Source organism: Genypterus blacodes, unplaced genomic scaffold (genome assembly GCF_046128005.1).
Source record: "Genypterus blacodes isolate CSIRO-AG114 ecotype Tasmania unplaced genomic scaffold, CSIRO-AGI_Gbla_v1 ptg000032l_1, whole genome shotgun sequence".
In the NCBI taxonomy this organism is placed as follows: domain Eukaryota; kingdom Metazoa; phylum Chordata; class Actinopteri; order Ophidiiformes; family Ophidiidae; genus Genypterus; species Genypterus blacodes.
The window spans coordinates 7273135-7297395 of NW_027466845.1; the positions used below are offsets into that span (position 1 = coordinate 7273135).

General features: G+C 44.6%; 2 protein-coding genes across 5 annotated transcripts in view; both read left to right on the plus strand.

Annotated features, from left to right (window-relative positions):
* The first annotated feature begins 2938 nt into the window (after positions 1-2938).
* On the plus strand, positions 2939-14168 carry stard10 (StAR related lipid transfer domain containing 10). The gene is made up of 6 exons (XM_076146124.1): positions 2939-3698; positions 8505-8652; positions 8900-9003; positions 11455-11572; positions 12145-12197; positions 12857-14168. Exons 1-6 carry the CDS (start codon positions 3540-3542, stop codon positions 13061-13063), a joined length of 789 nt encoding a protein of 262 aa, XP_076002239.1. The 5' UTR covers positions 2939-3539; the 3' UTR covers positions 13064-14168.
* Positions 14169-17409: 3241 nt separating this feature from the next.
* The window catches only part of arap1 (ArfGAP with RhoGAP domain, ankyrin repeat and PH domain 1), a 36501-nt gene continuing 29649 nt past the window's right edge, over positions 17410-24261 (plus strand). For 2 of the 4 annotated variants that reach the window (XR_012961505.1, XM_076146119.1), the window contains exon 1: positions 17410-17549. The gene's annotated coding sequence lies outside the window, so the exon portion shown is untranslated. Of the gene's footprint in view, positions 17550-21388; positions 21501-24261 lie in introns of those variants that run through there. The other 2 variants (XM_076146117.1, XR_012961506.1) reach the window with 2 other exon arrangements.

The window sequence follows — 24261 nt, forward strand, 5'->3', positions numbered from 1 at the left end:
TGAAAAGAGACCATAGAGTGTTGCTAAAAGTTTTATGAGGCATAAACTCCCCAGCAGCTGCTCTTTGTTTGCGCATGCGCATTATGGCCTGCGAGGCAAACGCCTGGTTGGTGGTATTCTGTAAATAGCTGCTGTTTTCTGAAAGTAGTATAATCGTACAATGTACATCAGTTGTAACATTTATTTTTGTGATTTTCCATGTATTTGGGGTTAAAAAACATCTTGCAATTAGTCAGTGGTTTCTGAACTAAATTCCCTGATTGTTTTTATTTCTAGCAGCTTCTATTTACTGTTTGTTAGGCGCTATTGTTCTGTTCTGTTACATGGATTTGATGACACAGGCTGTTTGTTAAAGGGCTGCGTCTAAACAGTCCATCACCGCCAGATGGCGTCACAGGACGGATGAGGACTGACAAGTTTGGGGTGCTCTGCAACTACAAACTACAACTACAAAACAGTCTTAACTTGTTGGATTTACTTAATTTAATTGATAATCGATTGTTTTTTGCTTTTAAAACTCTGTAGTTGTAATATGAGGCAAACATACAATAACTATCTATTGTCTATGAATGCTGCTCAGACTGCTCAAGGTGAATACAAGAGTATATTCTATATACTTTGTATCTTTGATGTAGGTTATTTAGAAATATTCTATATATTCTAATGTATAAGGCAATGTGTCACCATGGCCTCATGACATCAACAGTGGAAATCAACACATGCATGAGGGAATAGAACCTCCTCCTCCTCCTTGCCATTACAAACAAAATGTCTTGACATGAATCCAATGTGCGGGATATTTGAATAGCAGTGGGAGACCTGAGAGAAGGAGGAAGAGTGCCTAATTCTTAAGTCGCTCTTGTTCCTTTTAGAGGATGGAGTCAGTTTTCACGAACACTTCCTGGGATTTAATACTATTTATATGCACAGTGGAGATAAATACAATAACTTACTGAACATTGCTACTAAAACCAGAGACACTGACAACATGCATATCTGTCACAGTAGCAGAGTTATTCAAAGGTCCTTCATATACTCTACATTAATGTATAAACTATTAGTATGCACATATGTGTAATAGTAATTTGATTATTACAAATTATGTTCAACAAATATAGCATGGTTACCTAGTTAGCAGGTAGATGTTAGACACCTCAGAGCAGGTTTGGTGAAACTTTGGGCTTTATAATGAGGGGGGAGGGGAAGTTGACAAGTGTTGCTTTATGTAAGATATGTATGTCAGGCTGCACGCACATACACTATTTCAACTCAATGGCTCAAATAAATAATATATTATTATAAATAATATAGTCATCTTCTCTTTCTTTGTCTTCCCTTCTGCACGTCGTCAACACCAAGAAGCAGAAATGATCAGTGTGTGCTCGTGTATGTGACACAATGTCACGCTTAGGCAAAGTGCAGGCTTTTGAGTTTCAGTGTTTGGGAGAATATTGATTCACATTTGGTTTCTGTTTACCGCTTATCTGCTTTACTGAAAATGCAACAGAGTGAAAAGAGAAAAGAGGATAGAAGGTTTATAGCAGTTGTTGAAAAACCACTGAACTTGATTTAAAAGGTTCCTCTATCTTTTATCTCCTCCTAAAGTGAAATACATCCCCTGAACTCCTTCCAAACCTGGAAGCGTACAAAGTCCATACACACACACAAACACACACACAGACAAATATAGATGCCAATAACAGGGCTGTAAGTAAAAGTTACACAGATTTATCACTGCCTGCACGAGAAAAGCAGCCTGATACTAACACACCAGCTTGTTTTACAAACTGCATTTTCCTGTTTCCTTGGTCGAATGTATCTAAGTCCTCTTGAAGCAACACGGTGCAGGAATGTATTGTGCTTGTTGCGACTATAACCACTGTAGAATGAAGGCCGATGTGACAGATACAATGCCAAGGACTCAAACCAAAGAGCAAACAGGAGAAAGAATAGTGAATATCTACTCACTGATATACAAAATATACAGATTATTCCCTATCATGTAAGAAATAAAGCTATGAGATATGAAATAGTATATAAAAGAGTATTTGGCTGTGGAGGTGATATGAGAACACCCATGGACGATACCACAGACAGACAAACTGAGGGAGAAATACACAATAATAAATCATCCTCTGTTAGAGGGACTTATAATACATCTCTTGTTCTCAGTTATAGGTGTGGTGTTACAATCATCCTCTTCTTCAGAAAAGGAAGCAACGGTTAAAAACCTCAAATATCTACACGTCAGCTAACAGGAACCGTGCGCGTCCCCGCTGTTCCGTGTGCTTTGCTGCTTCGTAAACAGGTGCGCTTGCATGGCGTGGCAGTGATGGTTGCGTTCAAGTGATGTAGGAAATATCGAAATCTCACAGCGGCAGAGAAAGTCAGACATGGGCTACGTGGTTGTGATGTCATTAAAACCAAAAGGCCACATTGCGTCCTTCGTCCTCCACTGGACAGACATTTCAAGGTAAAAAACAAAACAATGTTGCCACTGTATGCCATTGTTTCTTACGCTACAAAGTTATCAAACATGTCTGAATACAGTTGCAAGAGTCGTGACCTACAAGTAGCATTTTGATCAACCAACATTCAACCGATAAACAAAAGTAGTTCAACTAATTAAGAGTTGGTTTGGTATCAGACTTCCATAATAGAATAGTAAAGTTGCCCCGTGTGTTGCTCTTAATGCTGATAAACTTATTTAACAAACATAAATATCTTACTTTGTACTGTCAATGAATGTTAACTATCTTAAAAACCTTTAACCCTAACATCGTTAATTTGCAAACAACCCATCAGTGTGAGAATGTGTATTAGCGCCATACAGGGAATGAACGACTTTGTTGACGTTATGGGATTACGAGCCGAACTGGAACGCATCACAGGGAGGCGGCCCCCTCCGCCACCCCTGTGGACGTCGATGCGTCTCTCCTTATCCTCCTCCTCCTCTTCCTCCTCCTCCTCCTCTTCCCCCTTTTATTTCTCGCCGCATCTCTCCACCTGCACCAACAGCGGCGAGGCAGAGATGGAGAGCCGAGGATGAACACAAGCGCACGGAAGAGCTGAGGTAGACAGTAAGAGAGAGAGACAGAGAGAGACAGACAGACAGAGGACTCAGGACAGCAACATATGGTTTGTGCTTCTGTCTGCTTAACCGGGACTGAAACTTATTCAACCTCCGTGATCGATGGGAACGCGCTTTTGATTCGTGCTTCTTCGCATATTTCCGTCCTCTGCTCGATCCAAGCTACTTTGTGCGGGTAGATTGCGGCTCCCGTGCCTCCCTGAACACACACACACGCACACACGCGCTCAAACCATCACAAGACGCAGCCGACAAAAGCTCCTTGCAAGGGAAGGGAATTGAATTAGATAAGTTGTCCGCACAGAAGAAGAAGAAGAAGAAGGAGGACGGGACTGTCCAGCTCTCGGGAAGCTCCACTTCATCTTCATCTCCCAGGAGTCCCTAATACCTTCCCCCAAGCACACACCCCACCCCCCCTTTTCCCCTCTCCGCCCACCACCCGGTCACCATGTCTGGACACGGTGTGACCATCCCGGATGACCGGTCGTTCGCCAGCTTCAAGGCGGAGTGTCTGTGTGAGGAGGGCTGGAGTTTGACCTACAACAAACCGGGCATCACGGTCTGGGTCCAGGCTCTGGAGGAGGGCAAGTCGGTCCACAAGATCAAGGTGAGACTGCTTAAGACCTCAATGTCACCAAAAACTAAAATGCTGCAATAGTATGATATTATAAAGTAAGTAACCATGTGCAGGAGAAGGAGGAGAAGAAGCCCAGCTGTATATTCCAGCTGGCAGGAGGAGGGGGGTACAGTACTGTCCAACCCCCCTCCCTATATGATCCTTAAAGTGCTGACATATGTTCTAACGCTGTGTTTTGCAGCGTGGTCTCATTTGAGCCTCAGATGTTTCTATCTTCAGCTCCCTTGATGACACTGTTGTTCCTATTTTAGTAGATTTTTGACGTTTGTGTGTTGAAATAATAGTCCTTATATGTAGATAGCGGTGGAAGTGTGAAGTAGCACAATAGCAAACACATCCTGTAACACACACAGCACTTTTGTCTACCATATTGTGCTGCAACGCTGTCGTGGGAATCTAACTTGCATCCTCTTTGTTAGTGTTTCTAAAGTCTTCTCTCAATAGCGCAACGCAACGCAACGACCTCGTCATCCATTTACCACACGAGGAAGCCAGACAAACACACACACACACACTTTGAAATACGACAATAAGCAGTGGAAGTGAGAAAGTCAGGTGGGAAAAGCCACATCCTGCTCAGCGGCTAAGATGACGTGCAAACTTTGTTATCTAGTCAAATAACGGCGGTGACAGTTTCTCTCAACGTGGCCGAGTGTTTGTCTTGGGAGTGTGAATGTGTGACGCCGGCCACAGGACAGCGGCGTGCCTCACCTGGGAATACCTCTGCATTCAGCACAGGCAGTGTTTCGCTCACAGGCCTTCATTCTGCTTCGTCAGAGTTCACACAGAGGTGGATGGGACACACTTATACACACAGGACATTATACTGCATGTACAGTGTGTGTGTGTGTGTGAGGGGGGTCTGTGTGAGCAAGCCAGCAGGTGTTTACTTTGTCAAATAGGTGTGTGTGTGTGTTATCTAACAGAAATACACAGCTTTTTACAAACTCTTCTGTGACAGTTTCCATCATGAGAGTGTGTGTGTGTGTGATGTGTGTGCATGCAGGTGTGTGCCGCAATCATAAATGTGTTAAGTAGCCTAATTTGCCTCTGTAATCTCCCAGTATGCTCAAGGAGAGGTGATAATACGCTGTCTCTGTGTGTGTGTGTGTGTGTGTGTGTGTGTGTGTGTCTCTGCTTGTTCATGCTCAGACCTACAGCTCAGGACAGGTGTGTTTCGCCTCGACAGCTCTGCAAACACAGAGGGGTAGAAAGTGCACACACAGGTTGGAGTTTGGGTGGAGCTTCTATATTTAACTGAGGAGTTTATGTCAACATGACAGTTACAGAAGCTGCATTCTGTCTCTCTGTCTCTTTGTCTCTCTGTGTCTCTGTGTCTCTCTGTCTCTCTGTCCCCTGTCCCCACCCCCCGTCCTTTTCTGCTCTCTCTCCTGTACGCCGGTAAAATGGATGGCGTGTGCTGTTGCAGGTGTGTGTGCGGCGTGCCTACAGGTGTGTGTGTTTGTGTGTGTGTGTGTGTGTGTGTGAGGGTGGGGGCTGATCCAGCTTGTATTCATGCGCTGAATAAAGGCAGTTAGAGGCAGCATGGGGGCGTGTCTAATGATCAGTGTGGATGTTGTTTGTCTCCTCTCAGTTCCAGTTGTTGTTGTTTCCTCTCCCTCTCCCTCTCTCTCTCTCTCTCTCTCTCTCTCTCGCGCTCTCGCTCGCTCGTAGCATTAATAGCAGACACGCTTCCACCCCGTACAGTGAGAGGAAAAGAGAGAGAGAGCAGCCTAGCAATCATCATCATCATCATTAAGGGCCTAATTATCATCTGCCTAATTGCCATGGTAATCATTGCTGTTGCCATAATCGTCAATAATTACTTTTTACGAGAGCAAAGCGCCACTTGGGCTCTTCTACCTCTTCCTGCCAAACCTCTCGTGAAAAATTCTTACCAGACTTTCCCGGAGATCCGTTCCCTGGACTCGATCTCTCCTGATTTGTAGACAGTGGCGGTTTCTTCTTCCTCAGCGTGGCATTGATGGTTTTGGGAATTTGAATGGTTTTCGCCCCATTGGTGATGTCATCATGGGGGGTTGCTAGGTCGTCCTGGTGGTTCATGTCAATTGTGACGTCATTGATGATATCATAGTGTAATCTCAGCTGTAATCACTCATGCCAACCATCTCTTTCATCATCATCATCATCATTTTCCAGTGCATGACTCTGCTCATAACGGCCTGAGGATGTTGTGTATGTTTGTGTAGGTGGTTTCCTTTACTTGTTGTTTAACTAGTTGTTTGAGAAACTGTTGAGATGGCTGCCTCCTGCCACACACACACACACACACACACAAACACACAAACACACATACCCTTCCTGGCTCTGAATCCCATACATACACACACACACACACACACGCACTGTTCTTTTTTTTCCTAATTGTCTTCTGCATGTATCAGCACCCAGAGGAGCGATTGACTGGAAGTGATGGGTTGGAGGCAGGGAGACAGAGAAGGAAAGAAGGAGGGAGGGAGGGAGGGAGGGAGGGAGGGAGGGATGGCTGCAGGGGAAAGACCAGGACAAGAGGTGAGACACGGTGTGAGGAAGAGGACACGTTTCAGAGTGACACGTTTGTCACTCTGAACCTTCTTTCACCCAGCGATCCTTCTCTCTCTTTCGCTCTCTCTCTCTCTCTCTCTCTCTTAGTCTCATCAGCTGAGTTTACTGAATTAGTGTCTAACAAAGTTACAAACACACACACTGGTACACACTCGTACTGGGCCGTGGTAGCGTCTTCATTCTGTCCTCACGCTCCCCAGCTCTTGTTGTTCCTCTCCCTCGCTCTCCTGTTTCACTTTGCTCTGTGGACACAACAGATCCTTTCTTCTCCCCCGTGTCTCCTCTGACCCACACGCCTGTGCGTCTCCCCACAGTCTCATATCAAAGACCAGACTCTGCTGATATTGGCAGACGTCAATTTGCCTATGTCAGCCTTTGTGTAAGATAGCATCAGTTTCTCGAACAAGTACAGCAAATCCCGCTCCCGTCACGTACTGTACCGTACGTCTTAATGAACCCGTTAGTGTAATATCATAACAAACCAGGCTTATCTTCACTACTGTCAGCTGGAATCACAGCGCGCTCTCTTATAGATCCTGTGCCGTCCCATCTGGAGCCGTGTACCTCGGATCTGCACTTTAGGAGCTTTGTGTTGAAGTCTGCGGAAAACATCTTTGTGTATTAATAGAATATTCATAAAGGAGTTCGATATGTTTAAGTAACAGCGTCGTCTTCACCATCAGCCAACGGTGCTCTCCAAACACATTGGAACAAGTCAAATATCTGACTCTCTCTCTCATCGTTTTCTAAATATTCTTTGTTACCTTTTAGAAGCTTTTACACGCCCGAACACAGAGATTCAATGGTTCATCATCACAGGGTTAGGGTTAGGCTGAGATCAAGTGGCCGAGGCGAAGGGTTTCCCTGCAAGGCGGAGGAGCCAAGTGGAAGGAGACACCGTATGGAGACGCAGCTGCTTTGGATCCGGACCGCTTAAGGTGATCCGGGCGCCCCCCCCAGTAAGCCTTCTGGCTGCCTCGCTTGAACGATCGGTAGGAGGACCTCAGGTGCGGGAGACGCGTGCATGAGGGACTCCGCACCTCCCAGCTGGTGCCCAGGGATCCCCCAGGAGGAGCTGTAAAAGACATCCAGTCCTCCTCTGGGACACGTTTTCGATGTAGTCTTGATGTGGATCTGTTCCTCCTATTCGCATTGACGTGGACAGGGGATTCCAAGACCGTAGAGGCACAGGTTCAGGAGACAAAATAGGAGACAATCATAATAATGTGTTGTCCCAAGATGATATTAACTTCACTTCATTTGGGTCTCAAAACGTCTCTTCTGTGTTACATGTTATCCATCATTCCGTCCTGGTTTTACTAACCAGGGACTTTTGGAAGACTTGCATGAGGACAGTTAAACAAAGATGAGCTCATAACAGCAGCTCTCACCTTATTACTCACAAAAGGGCCTGCAAGCTAAATTAAGAGGGAACCAGAGGAGGGAGCGTTTCTCTAAATGAGGAGCTGAGGGAGGAAGCAGAGAGAGAGAGTGACGGCAGCAGAGTGGAAATGCAACTTCAAAACCTTCTGGACTGATTAACGATGCGATCTGGTCCGACAAAAAGCTCCCTCTGTCCCTGTCCCTCTGCCCTTCCATCTTGCTGTCCTGTCACTCTTCTCGCTCGCCCTCAGCTTTTCTCTCTGGCTGTCTCTCCCTCTCTCTTTCTCTCAATCTCATTCTCTCCCTCCCTCCCTTTGATCGGCACCTCCTGTCTCTCCATCTTTCATTCTTTACATCTCTGTTCTCTCTCTCTCTCCCCGTGTTATTATTGCGACTAATTCCCCCAGGCGATGGTTACTGTAGTAACGGCTTTACACTAGGGCTGCAGACCTCTCCTTACGCAACGTGTGTGTGTGTGTGTGTATTTACTATACTTCCTTCTAATTCTAACCCTGAGACAATCAGAGGTCTGTGCCTGGGGTTTGGTTCACAAGCTGTGACACACCTCATGAAAAAATGATGATCCAGTTCAACAAGCTTGTTATGTGTTTAGCAACATTTTCTGTGTGTGTGTGTGTGTCTTTTTCACATCATGGTGTCACCCCCCCGGCCATGTCAGGTTTATTGTCTGGATGTTGAACTAGGATTTCGTGAATAACTTTGATTCCCTCCAATATCAAATCGAATGCAGGAAAGTTTTATTCTTATTTCAACACTGTGTGTCTCTCTCTCTCTCTCTCTCTCTGTCTCTCTCTCTCTCTCTCTCAGTGTCGGATGGTGTGTAAGGACGTGTCAGCGGAGACCATGTATGATGTCCTACATGACATCGAGTACAGACGGAAATGGGACACATACGTCACCGAAACCTTCGATATCGGGAAGCTCACCGTCAACGCTGACGTCGGCTACTACTCATGTATGTCACACACACACACACACACACACACACACACACACACACATATGTTCTATGTCACACACCTGCGTTCATTTGTCAATAATGTCAATCAGTGAAGCGAAGTGACACACGCACACACACACACGCACACACACACACACACACACACACACACACACACACACACACACACACACACACACACACACACACACACTAACGCACTAAACGGTGCGTGAACCAGATGTGTCTTGACCATCAACAGGGAAGTGTCCAAAGCCTCTACGGAATCGTGATGTCATCACTCTGCGGTCCTGGCTGCCAATGGGAAAAGATTACATCATCATGAACTACTCTGTCAAACATGTGGTACGTAGACGCACACATGATTAACAGAGACCACAATCATTGACCCGACATGTGTGTGTGTGTGTGTGTGTGTGAGAGTGTGTGTGAGAGTATCTGTGTGTGTGTGTGTTTGTTCAAAGGTGCACTGGGACGTCACTGCAGGAGTGTGAAACAAAAGCTCCATTTTCAGATGAGTCAACCTCATGGGAGCTGACTTGTCGTTGATCCAGTTTAACAAGCTTATGGGTGTAGTGTAGAATGAAGCAAAAAATGTTTTCCAAACTGTACGTGTGAGTGTGTGTGTGTGTGAATGTGTGAGAGAGAGAGTGTACGGCCACAGCATCCAGGAAGTAATGAGAGCTTGGCACAGGTCCACACTGAAAGAACATTCCTGCACCTCTGCCCCCTGTGCCCTCAGCTGGAAAAACAAAGAGTAGATCAGGAGACGTAGGAGTGAAACCCGGCTCTGCTCGGTGTTGCAGCATCGCCTCCCTCAGCTTCAGTGTGCCACTTTGTTTTATTCACTTTGATTCCAATGGCTGCTTTTCATTTGTGCTTTTAAAGAACGTGAGCAATGTTGGAAGCTAGCGGCCTAATTAGAGACGACTGAGGAGGGGGGGGATCAGTTTGGAACTCAGACCGATATTTCACCGCTTAGCTTGGCGGCGTTTCGGCGTTTCTCATCCAGCTGGAGGGAAAGCGGAGGAATCGTCCCGTGTGAAAGCATGTCCTCCATCGCCTCTTTCCTTCTCTGTCCTCTGCCTCTCATCCGTCCCCTCCCCTCCCTTTTCCCGTCTCTCTCTCTCAGCGCCGTGGTGTTGACTAAAGGATAAGGCCTTTCATGTGACTCCCAGCCTGTTGACTTCCGCCTTTGCCTTCCGCATTCCTGCATCAATAAGTGGTTACAGGCATAATACACAGTGTGTGTGTGTGTGTGTGTGATTAGCCAAGGTCACCGCTGATAATCAGTAGAATTTGAGAGGCTGACTTGTGGAGTGTAGCTGTAGAGTGGATACTTAGTATGGCGCGTTTGCTGCCAGCAGTCTGTCCAATTATTTATGTCCTCACCTGAGCTCCTGTGCTGCTGCTGTCCTGCTGCATTATGTCATCCAGCTCTCATGTCCTGTAGTAATGCATGGGACAGACTCAAGCTTTTATTTTGAAGGCCCCGAGTACCGTTTCAAGCTGCGACTATTCAAATGTCCGGCTGCTAAAACTGTTACATTCTTACTTTGTACCAACAGGAAATAGATTTGTACTAACTGCTAGAAAATGTTCAGTCACCTCATTCTGTTAGGTTGTTTGTGTTGCATTGTGGGAGAATACTACACTCAGAACCAAATATATCACCGGTATATGTACAGAATGTTTACAAAGCTGACCACTCACTGGATTTGGTGCTGGTTTGTGACGCACCGAAGGTCTCGTGCAGCTCAGCCAGCCGGAGCTCGTGACACGGCGCTCACAAATTAGAGATGAGTGCTCTAATATGCGGCGCCTCCTCCGTGTGCGTCAGCTCCTTCTCACATCATCATTGGGCCACTACTTCTAACCACAGCGCTGAACGATGACAGCAATGTAACCAACCAAATTTAGATTGAACGCCAATCTGTTGAGGGTTGCCAATCGATCACTTTGGATCACATTTGTATATCAATCACCCCGAGTCATAAATGTGTGTTTTCCTGGCACAGATCAAGGATTTAACATTAGTCAACTACAATTTTTGAGTGTTTCCACTGGTCCCTCCTCCAGAAATGCCTTTACACTTTACACACTCCTGACGTTATATCACCTCTGTCAATCTCCTGTCAACCTGAAGTGATAGCGACTCACGAATGCCACCGTCGTACAATTTGTGTAAGTGTTTCTCTTTGATAAGGCTGACGAGTGTAACCTGTAAGCGGAGAAGTGTGGGCACCAACAAAGCGAGTCAAGTAGCCCCGGATAAACGCTGAAGCAGTTATCTGAAGGTCTCTGCCAGCGGCTCAGTGTGCCTGTTCCAATTACCACAGGCTAACCAGTACTTTACATCATGAATAATACATTTAGATGCATAATCAAAAGTCTGAGCGTTGGGATAATGAGCTGGATTAGGCCTTTATTGCCCTCGTGACCGGTGTGGACTGGACCTGCGTCAGAAATCTAAGGAGAATCTGATTTACTGCCTCTGGAAAAAGCTCTTTGCTGAGCCCGTATGAGGCTGTCAGAGCTGCGGTGACATATGTTGCAGTTAGGAAAAAGCCTCCAGCTGATACTGCACATGCTTATGGGTGTATGTGTGTGTGTCTGTGTGTGTGTGTGTGTGTGTGTATCCACTGGAGTGATTGCGAGTCATTTAGAGGCATTTTAGCTGATGCAGTCACCCAGGCCTTTAAATGAATGAAAAGTGTGGGGGTCCAAACACTCATAAATCTAATGGGATGATGTTAATTGCAAGTGTGTGTGTGTGTTTGTGTGTTGTCTTTGTAGAAATACCCTCCTAAGAAGGACGTGGTGAGAGCTGTGTCCATTCTGACAGGCTACATGGTCCAGAGCCAGGGACCCAACAGCTGTACCCTCACTTACTTGGCCCAGGTAGACCCACGAGGTACGTTATGAACACACACACACACACGCTCACACTCACACACACATAGATTGAAGCACGCAGGTATACACAAACACATACACACACACAGATGGTTAATGTGCACTCAAAAGTTCTAATGAATGATTCATTCTCCCGGCTTTATTTCAAAACAGGTCACCATAGTAACCATATGAAGGACAGAGTCCATCTCTCTCTCCCCTCAGCTCCCTCATTCTCTTTTCCTCTCCCCTTCTATCCATTAATCCTGTCCTCTCATTCCCTTCTTTCCTTTCACCATCCTGCATACACACACTAATGCTCTCAAATTGCCCCCATGCCGCATTTTGGTGTGTGTGTGGGAGAGAGAGAGAGATAGAGAGAGAAAGAGAGACATATGGGTAGCACATTACAGAACTTTGATCCTGGATGATATGAAACATAACAAAGCAAATGCAAAATCCCTCTTATACACTCTGCCGCTCCTCCCTCTTTTCTCTATTCATCCTCCATTATTTACATTGTGTGTGTCTCTTTCTCTCTCTCTCTCTCTCTCTCTCTCTCTCTCACTCTCTCTCTGTCTCTCTTTGCAGGTTCGTTGCCCAAGTGGGTTGTCAACAAGTCTTCCCTGTATTTCGCTCCAAAAGTAAGTCAGTTGATGATGCTTCAGGCAAAATCCAGCTCAGATGTGTGATGAGATGTGATGTGATGTGATGTGTGACATATTTGTGTGCGTTTGGAGTTCACAGTGTGTTTGTGCACAGTGAAATAGATGCACAAACACAGATTCTCCAGAGAGCGACATAGCATCAAACAGATACTCCCAGTAGGAACATATGAATGCTGTAAATGCAAGAACGTGTCGACCTTTTCTAGGATTTTTATTTGCAGTCATAAATAAACCAAAGTGCTGTCTTACTTGAAATACGACCGTTTGATTGAATTTGTAAGGTGTAAAGGGACCTGGCTGACAAAAGGACACACACACACCTCTCACTCCGGGTAGAATTTCTCCACTTTCCTCTCTGCAGATATCTCCGTCTCTCACTCCCCCCCCCCGTCCGTCTCCAGCCGCTCCCTCGTCTCGCCCCTCATCCATATTCATTTATCATTTTTGACTCCAGTGCTATTTCTGTCCCCTGTATCTATACGCGCCATCTCCTCCGGCTGCATTCCACTCTTCTTAAATGCGCTTTTGGCAAACCGTTCGTTGTCCGAGCGATCTCTGGCAGCCGCTCGCGTCGGTCCTCTCCTCACTTCTCGCTCACATGTCGCCCCCCTCTGCTCCTCTCCTCTCCTCTCTAGGCAATGAAGAAGATCAACAAAGCGTGTGTGAAGTACACAGAGTGGAAGCAGAAGCACAACCCCGGCTTCAAGCCCTGGCTGTATCCCGAACAGAATACATTACCCAGCATCCCACTGTCCGACCTGAGCATCCAGCGTGCAGAGAGCTTAGAGAATATTGATGAGAGCTCCCTTTCCGAAGCCCAGGAGAGAGAGGACAGCGACTAACACACACACACACACACACACACACACACACACACACACACACACAGTACATAAGCTTGAGTAATGCAGGGATACATACACGCTGGATACACACACACACACACACACACACACACATACACACACATACACACACACACACACACACACACACACACACACACACACACACACACACACACACACACCCTCTGATAACACACATGCCAATCTGTATACAGCTACACACACTGATATGTATGTAAGCATTCATGCACACGAGCTAACACTTGACCACCTCAGTCATTGTTGCATAAACGCATGGACATCTGACACACACACACACAGATGCACACTCACGCACACACTCGCAAAACTATTTCCTTCACTTTAGTCACTATTTAGTCACTAATATTCATCCCTAATCAAAAAGTGTCTGTTTGATTATTGCTCATTCAGCTAAAGGGAATGCAGTGATGTCATCATGATGTCATCACTCGGGCCTACGCAGGATTGAATGTCGCTGTTGTTTTCATCTTCTCCGTTCACTTCTTCGGTTTTGTGACTTGACTGAGTGCAACGTTTTACAAAATTACACTTTTTTTTTAAGGAACTGAATTTCCAAATATCTATACTTAGTCACCACAGATTTACTTTAACACGCTTTAGACACACAGACGATATACATTTTGTCCTCAATCTAACTTTTTACAACATACAAAAGGTCAAAATGACACGATTCTATATGTAAAAGTATTTACAATGACTCATGGAACATCCACTCCTCAACTTCATTAGTGCATCTCCTAAAGCTTAACATGTATACGTATGTACAGAAGCACATGCTGTATGTATATTTCTACGCCTACAAACACATGCAAATTAAAATTCAATTTATATATAAATATATATATATACAGTACATTTTAGTTTTCTGCACACAAACATACATAATACACACAGTTTGTCTCTTTGAAGGCAGCTGGATCACACGCGCACACGTGCACACACACACACACACAGACATTTCATACACATACATGTACTGTCTGCTCCTCTATTTGAGAGATGTATGAATGTATGTAGAGATAAAAAAATTAAATTCCTACAAAGGTTTTCAAATTTCCTCAGTGAAGTTGTTTTTCTTTTTGTGTGATGACATGTTTGACAGTATGTGTGTGTAGATGATTAACTGGTTGATCAGGTCTCATTCATACATGGTTTCCACTTTACAAACACACCCCAACTGTATTACAAAAAACTGGGAATCTTACAGGTATAACCTAAATGTAACCTGTTTTCACACACCGCCAAGTATGTTTCTATGTGCTGTGTGTGTGTGTGTGTGTGTGTGTGTGTGTGCGCACTGGCCTAGATCAGATGTAGGATTTCCCCAAACTGTTGGCCCGGCAACTCACCACCAAAGAGACAGAGGGATGAGAGGTTGCCTGTCACAGCAGAGGTGACTTATTGCGTCCTCCTCCCCTTCTTTCACTGTGCAGGGACACACTGAAGGTGTATATCACACACACACACACTCACACACACATGCTTCCCTGTTTGATGAAGGAATTGGATGACATGACACACAACTGAAAAACTAATTGTGCATACAGTAAGACTGAAGACTGCAGTAAACGTGGCATCCGCAAAGACTGGAACCAATTATTTTGAAACCCATGATGCTATGTTATAGTGTGTCTGTGTGTCTGTGTGGTTGTGTGTGTGTGTGTGTAAGCCAACACATAACATGGCAGCCTTTCAATTCTTCCCTGCATGACTTCCACTCTGTTGCATGTTTTACAACCTCCACCTCTGCACATGCACAACCTAATAAAGTATGAATGATCTGAATACATTGACAGAGGGTGTGTGTGTGTGTGTGCATGCTTGTGTGTGTGTGTGTGGTTAAAATGGAAAAAGCCGGGGGTTTTACAGCTGTGGCGTCCTCCCTTTCTGTCTCCATTCCTCCGGCTGTATTGACCGTCCATCCATCCTTGCGGCCTTAATGAGACCTCTCGCTCACGCGCTCACTCAGCCACCATTACGTGCACGTGTGTGTGTGTAAGGGTTGAGCGTGCACGCCGTGAGCTGAGTCTCAGTGGCGTCTCTGTATTGTTTTCCACCCGCCTCCACAGTGGGAGGAGGAGACGTACAAGCAGGGTGACGACCATGCTGGTCCCCCCGTGTGTCAGTGTGTGTGTGTGTGTCAGAGTGTGTGTGTTTCTGCATATGTGTCACAGTGCCACCCACACAGCAACCCGGCCCACTATAGCCTGGTGATGACTCATCACCGGCCCACCTCCTCTTCCTCCTCCTCTCCTCTCCCTCCATCTTTTGTATTCTCCCCATTATGTTTGGACCCATTATCATCATGCCTTTCTCTCTTCCTCCCTCTCTCTGCTCGTATCCTCTCCCGTCTCCTCAGCCACCTAATGCTGCCTGTGCATCCTGTCCTCTCTTTACTTTATCCCCATCTCACCTAATTTTCATTATCAGTCTCTTCTTTTCTCCTCTTTTTCTCCTTTCTTCTCCTCTCAATCTTTGCCTGTTTGTCTGTCATCACCCTGACCTTTTTTTGACCTCTCCTCTCAACTCTGTCCTCCCCCTCTTCCTCTATGACTGAGGCTCCTGAAGGGTGATCGCCTGTTACTCACCTGGAGCCCCTCGGAAACATCAAGAGTTTGCTTTCTGAATAAAATGAAAACCTAAGTTTGGACAACAATTAGGATATCTGTACAAACAACAACTGGAAACATTTGATTTTGAAGTTGGGTTACAGTTTGGTGTGTTATAGCAGGCCAGGCTCCCTTCCCTCATCCTGTTCTCCTCCCTTATGTTTGCTGACTCGTTCCACTGTCACAGAAATGCAGTGCAAGTGATCTGGTTTATGTATGCAACCGCATTGTGCTTTAAATGCTTGTTTTGTTCTTTTTGAAATACTGCTTTTGTTGTGCTCTCTCTCTCTCTCTCTCTCTCTCTCTCTCTCTCTCTCTCTCTCTCTTGCTCTCTCTCGCTCTCTCTTTCTCTCTTTCTCTCTCTCTCTCTCTCTCTGCCCTATTAGTCATTGGTTGCCCTCTTCTGGAGGGGAAGGGAGTTTTTTCTCCTACTACTCCCCCTACTTCCTTAAAATGTACTGTACTGTTTTCTAACATTATATGCATTCCACTTTATGCTAATAATACACAGCAGGAACTTCTACTGTAATTGTTTTCATTTCATATCCCACCAAATACTCATTTAATGTAACCTTTCCTGATGTTTGATCATCATATGTGATGTCGAGTGTCCTCAGCAGTGTTTTGGTGTTGAGGCAGGCTGCGTTTCTGTCTGTGATTGATCAAATGAGGTTTCATGTAAATCTTTCACAAGTTTCAGGCCACATGTTTCACAACACCTCTGTTCTGCAATCCTCCTTACAAAATATCCACTACAACATGTAGCAACAATGTTCCAAATATGGTATGTGCACACAATTAATTTTCTCTTCTAATATTATATTATATTGAATCACATATTATATTATTTATTTTATCTACATGTACAGTATATATATTTTCCATAGGTGTCCTTAGATCAAACCAGTGACAGGGTGCATGGGGGATAGAGCCTTTCTTACTTTCTTAATGACTCCCTTAGCCACATTAAGGCTTCTTGCAATATCATGTAGATGACATGCCAGATGGCTTCTTAGTGTATTTATTATTATCATCATTTTATTGGGCACATTCTCATTCTGTGTACCATATCAATTATTGATTGACAGATAGGAACTTAATTTCAGCTGAAATAGCAGTAATGAAAAAGAAAACATTTAAATCTTTCATATTTCCAATAGGGTTTGATTGGTGCAAGCTATTTTCCAATGCAAAACTGATAACGCACATTACTGATGTATTTTTTAAAATTACTTAATCGATTTTATTGTGCATCCTATGTAATATCGATCAAACATTTTTCATCATTTAAGATTTTACATCAGTTCAGTAATACCTAAAATGCATGATCAAACTGGATTTCATATCTGTGTGACATGCCTTGGCTGTTCCAAAGGGGTTTGTGTAGCGGCTCAGTGACGTCATTGTGTGGGCTTTAATAGTTTTGGTGGGATCAGCATGAGAAGGCTGAGCTCTCCGTGCTGCTCCAGAGGTCACGTGACGGCCGTACGGAAGTTTTTCACTGGATTTGTTTTTGCTGTGTTTCACTGTCAAGTTTTCTACAATTAGTCACAAAAACGCCAGAGTGTTCGTTGCGGTAGCCTTCAAAATAAACCATCAAGCAAGGGGCGCTTGTTTTATTTTGAAAGGTTAAACAGGATATAGTTATATACATTCTGTGTACCTTGCCTCGAGATGCATATATGCCTGACTTCTTGCCACCGCCGCTCTTCAGGCGTGAGAAAAATGATACCCGCTACTTGGCGTCGCAGTTCTGGCCGCGAATTTGAGCCCAAACGCGTTACCTCGGGATAACTCGGTGAATTGGATACTTTCCAAGAGCAGTCAAGGTAAGCGACGGCAAGAATTCTGAAGTTTTTGGGGAGAAACTTTTACCAGCAAACAACTCTTTAGAATAGACAGCAACCAGTAGCAGAAAGACCGCAAACACCTGGGTGCCCGGGCTAGCCAAATTCACCATAATTTGCCGTAATTTACCTGTTATGTTCACTAAAAATGAGAAATATTTGGCCAAGCGAGTGTTAATCTAAATGCTGAGTCCAGTTCTGCTTTTAGTGTAGAGGCAGTGGGGCTTTGCTGCCGTAAAGACGAGCCGCTGATGTGATTTGTTTTCCTCAAGCTCATTAGCTGTTTGTTGGAGCCAAAGCGGGGCGAACACAAACTGTGATCGGGGTGTTTATCCCCCCGAGGAATTCATTAGATGATGTCATTGATGATTTGACCGTGAAATCTGAAATTTTAACTGTGGAAGCTGAAACCAGACCATTATTCCCATTGATAATGTGATCTGTGTAGTGGCAGGTGGGCCCATGACAGGTGGTCACGGTGAGGCCCAAACTGTTTCTTCCTCCCAACGGTTAGATTACACACACACACTCACATGTGATGAAGTTGGTTTCCAGCCTCATTTGTTCTGCTTTTTTTGACCCCTCACCCCTCATTCAGACTCATGTTCCAATGTTACATAGAGGAAATGAGGACAGTGATAAGTAAGTGTCCAATAGTGAAGCTGGATGAAGTTCTCTCTCAGATAATCTATTTTATTTTTGCGTGTGTGTGGCTCAGATAAGCACCAGTGGAAAGTGTGAAAGTGTGTTTTCACTTTGCACTTCTTTCCTCCTAATACACAGAGGGGTAAAACATACTGCATGTGTGTGTGTGTGTAAGCAAACTTTGTCACAGAAATTCTGCAGTAATCGTTTGTTTATCTGAATGGTTGCCAGCTCATCACATGAAATTGTACCATGTGATGTTGTTTGGCCGAATCAATAAGACAAGTGGAATCCAGACACTACTAGCTGTGTGTTGTTGTTGTGTAGTGGAAGCTGTTAACGATTAAGCCCCCCGTCTTGTGTTTTGCCTTTTAGTACCCTCCATGCTACTGCATAATGTAGCAACAGGATGTTTTTTATCAAAGCGCAGATCTAATCATCACTCTGCCTTCATATCTGTCATATCTGTCTTCAGTCTGCAAAGCAAACATCACAAGCTGAACCAATTTAAATTCCTGAGTTGAGTGAGTGGTCGTACTTTTGTCGTGTATGTAGAATCGATCCAATCCTCCTTTTTTTTTGTTCCATTGCATTATTGGAGCCTTTGATGGAGCGGTCATTGTGTTTGATATCAACGTTGCAGCTGGAAGTGTGGCTGCTTTAACACCCCCGTCTGTCTGCGTCTGTCTGCGTCTGTCTGCGTCCGCCTGCGTCCGCCTACTCCTTTCTCTCTCTCCTTAATTCTCTCAACAGCTTTTCTGTTTCCTGTTGTCCCTCTCTCCCCCCGTCTCACACACTCACATGATTACTCGCTACTGACTCACTCCGTAATGAGCCGAGAGGAAGAGTAACTCACCGCTTCAGACTGGGAGGCCCTTAGAAATCACACTGCACAACTAAAGAGCGTGCTGGGATGAGAGATCCTAAATGAAGACAATGAATATGGGGAATTTAAGGTTAGGAATTCACCTTAAAAGTGAATAAAAGCAAGATATTTGATGATGATGATGGTGACATGGAGAGCCTTTCTCCCCTCAAAGATTTCAAGTTGTTGCTGAAAATCACGACCCCTGAAGCTCCATTTCTATCAATGTCAAGACAACGTGACAGCCTCATGACTTTCCTGTTACATGACATATTATGGGATGTGTCCTGGGATAGATGAGGTGGTTTTGCAATGGGTTGCCCTGGTTACCCGTAAAGACATCCCGCTGTGAAATGTTACACCCTGAACGGTTAGAACCAACCCTCACACACACACACACACACACACACACACACACACACACACACACTAGAGGAGATTGTAAGGAGTTGGGATGCATTTGTTTTACTGGCAGGACTGAGTCACTATTTAATTCAAATCTAGAGTGGACTGAAACAAGCAGCATGTCTGGATATGAGTCATGTCCTCTCTGTGTGTATGTGCGTGTGTGTGTGAGAGACTGTCTGTGTGTGTGTGTGTGAGACTGTCTGTGTGTGTGTGTGTGAATGGCTGGATCTGTGTACGTCCTCTTTTAAGTAATTCTCATAGTCGACCCCTTAATATAAATGAAGTAAGGCTTAAGACCCTGCACGTGCCCTACATGTGCTAACCAAGTTTGGCCGTCACTATTGATCATTTTGACAATAAATTCATCTATTTTTGGATTATTAATTGAGTGATCTTCATCCCAATCAATAATCATAAATCATATAATATGATTAATAATCATAATCAATAAATCATCATAGTGGGCCAATTTAATGCGGATGAGTACAAATGTAGCAAAAAAGAATGTGTGTATTTTCATAATTGTTGATATTTATTGGAGAAAGAAATTAATCTGACAATCAGCATGCGGCTCTGAAACATTTTGTAGATTTGTTTTTATACACAGAGGGGAAGAAAAGACATAAACACACACGTTAAAAACTGGAGCTTAATGAAAACCTGCTGCCATGTTGCTGATCTCATCTTCTTCTTTGTTGTTTAATGGTCGTCAAGGCAACTTTATGGCACCTTACTTGTGGGGTTATGTTGCTGAATTATCTTACATATGTTGTCTTACATTTACACAAAACTTTTTTCATTATTCTTTCTCATTATGGACAGTAGAGATTCTGTTGATGAATAAGAATAAATGGAGATCTGTTAGAAGTCTCTCTCTCTCTCTCTCTCTCTCTCTCTCTCTCTCTCTCTTTCTCTTTTTCTTTCCACATGTCAATAATAATCATACATAATTAACACCATTAGGGGCCATAAATCAGATATTTTGTCTCGTTGTTCTGTGCTGCTTCCAGTCTAACTCTGCTTTAGAGGTGGCCATGTTTGTTTTTTTGGAAGCTGTTTACAGGCTGAAGGTTGTTTCCTTCTAAAGGTTCTAAAGGTTAAATGATCTCTGAGATATAACTGATAGCCCCAATTCACTACTATTTGATAACACGCTGGTTACACCCCTCTATTTTTAGGTCCGATGTCATATCTTTGCCTTTCATATCGTTCTCACCTTTGACCTTTCCTGTGCTTTTCAAACTCTTTCATCTGCAGTATCTCATCAATTATTGATTAAAAAATCCATGTAGTTGCGTCATTTTATTTGGTTACATCTCTGATAGAAACGTCCATGTTGGGAGACCTGTTTGTGTGTGTGTGTGTGTGTGTGAGAGCTTTCTTCGAAGAATGGGGATATCGAGATGGAGTGGACCTGTCTCACCTCTCTCAGCGTGAGCATGATGGGGTTCATGTCTGTGTATTGATTAGTATAACTGTGTGTGTGTGTGTGGGTCGGCTTTAGTCGAGGGTAGAGAGCAGAACAGTTGAGTTCAGTCTTCAAGGAAAGAGGAAATGTGGTAGAACCCAGTAGCTTCTTTGAGCCGCAGACACACACACACACGCACAAGCACACACCCACAGAAGGTAACTCAGCTGTACTATCAAGACTGATCTGCAGCGTGATCTTCATCTTTCGTCTTCACAGTTTTCTCTCTTTAAGCCCTGTAGCTTGTGTTTGTAAGCGACGGTACACTTGGAAGGAACTCACTCTGTGTCTGAGGCGTGAACGCGAGCAGAGGCCGGCCGCTCACGTGTTGTCGGCGACGTGCGAAAGTCGACGGGCGGAGATGTTAGAATGTGTCGAGGAGAAGGATGTTTCATTTGACACTTTGTTTCTTCGCGAAAGTGAGATAAAGGAGGTTTACACGCAGACGGACAGAAACGGAGGTCTGTGCAAAGAGCGAAGGCCCCGCCGTACCCTGGTAGCTGTTGAAGTATGCTGAGAGCGTGAGGAAGAGGCAGTGAGGAGGAAGGTTGGTGATGTAGGCAGGCTAGAAAGGCAGAATATGAAGAGTGTCTGGGCTGCAGCCAGAACCGATGATCCATGCAAAAAAAGGACAAAATATGTGTGTTTGTTTCTGATTTGAAAGAGGATATGAGACCTGAAACGCCACAAAAAACCCACACACACACATTAGGAGGGTGAGAAATTGCTTTAGTGTGTGTGGCCAGCAGCATGTGTTTCTTTCCTGTGTGTCTGTGTGTGTGTGTGTGTGTGTGTGTGTGTGTGTGTGTGTGTGTGTGTGTGTGTGTGTGTGTGTGTGTGTGTGTGTGTGTGTGTGTGTGTGTGTGTGTGTGTGTGTGTGTGTGTGTGTGTGTTTGTGCTTGCCCAGGCAACAGAATGCTCCATTGTGAAAGCCAGTACAGAGACCCTGTTATTGGCACCTTTCAAGAGAGAGGATGGAGGGAGGGAGAGAGAAAGGGAGGGAGGGAGGGAGAGAGACAGAGACGGACAGGGAGAGAGAGAGAGGATCTAAAGCTTGATAAAGACATTGATATAAATAAGCAAAATATGGATAATCACTTTTCATATGAACACATATTTATTATAAAAAGCTTAAAATTAAATGCATCCGTTATGTGAGTTTGAGTTAGAAAACAACGAGCAGCTTTCAGTCTCCTTCAATGGAGCCTGGAGACAGATTCAGTTGAAAAGTGTATTTAAAGGTTCCAAACCGAGCTCTCTGTCTGTTTCTCTCAACTTTGTCATTCTTGATTACCGTCCAACACTTTCGCTTCACAAACACACACACACACACACACGCAAACACACACACGCAAACACACACACGCAAACAAACAAACAAACACACACACACACACACACACACACACACACACACACACACACACACACACACACACACACACACACACACACACACAGAAAACACCACAAGGCTGATTAAGGGCTTTTCTCGACCAAAGTGCTGAAGTGAAAAAGTGCACTTGGCAAAGCGTGTGTGTGTGTGTGTGTGTGTGTGTGTGTGTGTGTGTGGTGTGTCTGGTAGTCCATTACATACAGATGGCACGTTAACTTCTGTGTGTGTGTGTGTAGTTCATAATTAACTGTCGAAAGTTGCCTAATCTAACAAGTACAGTCCTTTCAACTACTTCCAAATTCTGTCATTCTACGTTTTCTGCTTTGACTTCCTCTATTCAAAAATAGGAAATGTGTTTGATGAGCGATTAATCCTACGGCCTGTGCGCTCTGACCTGCTAGAGGAAACTTGAGACAGGAAACGTATCACACTCATTTCAAATGTGCCCCCCCCACACACACACACACACACACACACACACACACACACACACACACACACACACACACACACACACACACACACACACTCACACACTCACATACACAGCCCTAACCCACACAGTCGCCATGGTAAGGAAGGAATGGTTTCATATGATAACAATAGTGTTAACCAGTGGCAAAGTTGTCTAGATTGTGTGGGGTTTAGCGAGGTTCTGAGTTTTGACACCAAACCACAATACACACATTCATGAAGTACTGTTAACTTTAGACTTCAGTCGTTGGCAGTTGTGCGTTTGTATCTCTATGTTGTCGTTTACAGCAGCTCTATAATATATGACCCCTGTCTGAACTTGTACCCACCCCAGATCTCCAACATACTATAATACACGTACACACGCTATAACCTACATTTTGTCTTAATGTGCCACCATTAAACCGTTTGTCACGAGGCGGAAATTGGACCAAGAGTCAAGTGCAAGTCTGTTAGTGTGGCATTTAACTCTGCAAACTGTATCAACACTTTTGAGGAAGTGCAAATATATGAATAGTGTGTGTGTGTGTGTGTGTGTGTGTGTGTGTGTGTGTGTGTGTGTGTGTGTGTGTGTGTGTGTGTGTGTGTGTGTGTGTGTGTGTGTGTGTGTGTGTGTGTGTGTGTGTGTGTGTGTGTGTGTGTGTGTGTGTGTGTGCGTGTGTGTGTGAGCTTTGCTATTGTCAAAATTGCCACAATTTGAAATGTCTCCTTGCTTTTTTTTTTAGTAAATCGCTTCTAACTCCCATTTGTAGTAAGGGAAGTACTTTAAAATAAAGCTTTGTTATTTATGTATTATTGTTGTTTTACAATTAGAATAAGGAGGTTGAAACGTGCCTGCTTGTTATGGGTTCAGTTTCTGCATCAGACCAGCTCTTGTCCTTATTTGGCGCTGCTCCCTTGCGTATTGTTTCCAATCAGGCAGGTTTGCATCATGTGAAGCCTTGAGGCGCGACACTGAGGCCTCTGTGCTAATCAAGGCCTGGCATTGTGATGGGGCGGCATGTGAGGACTCCACACAAGAAATCCCCATACTTGGGCAATGTGAATAATGTCCCAACGTTCTGCCGTTATGACAGGAAATGAGACGCGGACGCAACATCGCCAATGCAGAGAGACGTTCAGAGCGGCGACAGTGGGGATGTTTTGGTCGAATCGTTAATCGACATGAATCTAGAATGTGGCGGCGGTAGCTCAGGCTGTAGGGGACTCAGCTGGGGAACCGGAGGGTCGCTGGTTCGAGTCCCGGTATGAACCAAGAAAGCGGACTGGAAGCTGGAGAGTTGCCAGTTTGCCTCCAGGGCACTGCCGAGGCGCCCTTGAGCAAGGCAGCGAACCCCCAACTGCTGCAGGGGCGCTGTATCATAGCGTTTGTGTGTGTTGTGATTAGCATTTCAAATCTGCGTGGCTGCGTGGAACTCGACATATTATCTTATTTATC

What these genes read in the sequence shown, in the direction of transcription:
- stard10 (XM_076146124.1), top strand. Translation starts at nt 3,540, where the DNA reads ATGTCTGGACACGGTGTGACCATCCCGGATGACCGGTCGTTCGCCAGC. An exon ending in GGCCCAGGTAGACCCACGAG is followed by an intron (nt 11,573 to 12,144) that starts GTACGTTATGAA and finishes CTCTCTTTGCAG; the next exon opens with GTTCGTTGCCCAAGTGGGTT. An exon ending in CCCTGTATTTCGCTCCAAAA is followed by an intron (nt 12,198 to 12,856) that starts GTAAGTCAGTTG and finishes TCTCCTCTCTAG; the next exon opens with GCAATGAAGAAGATCAACAA.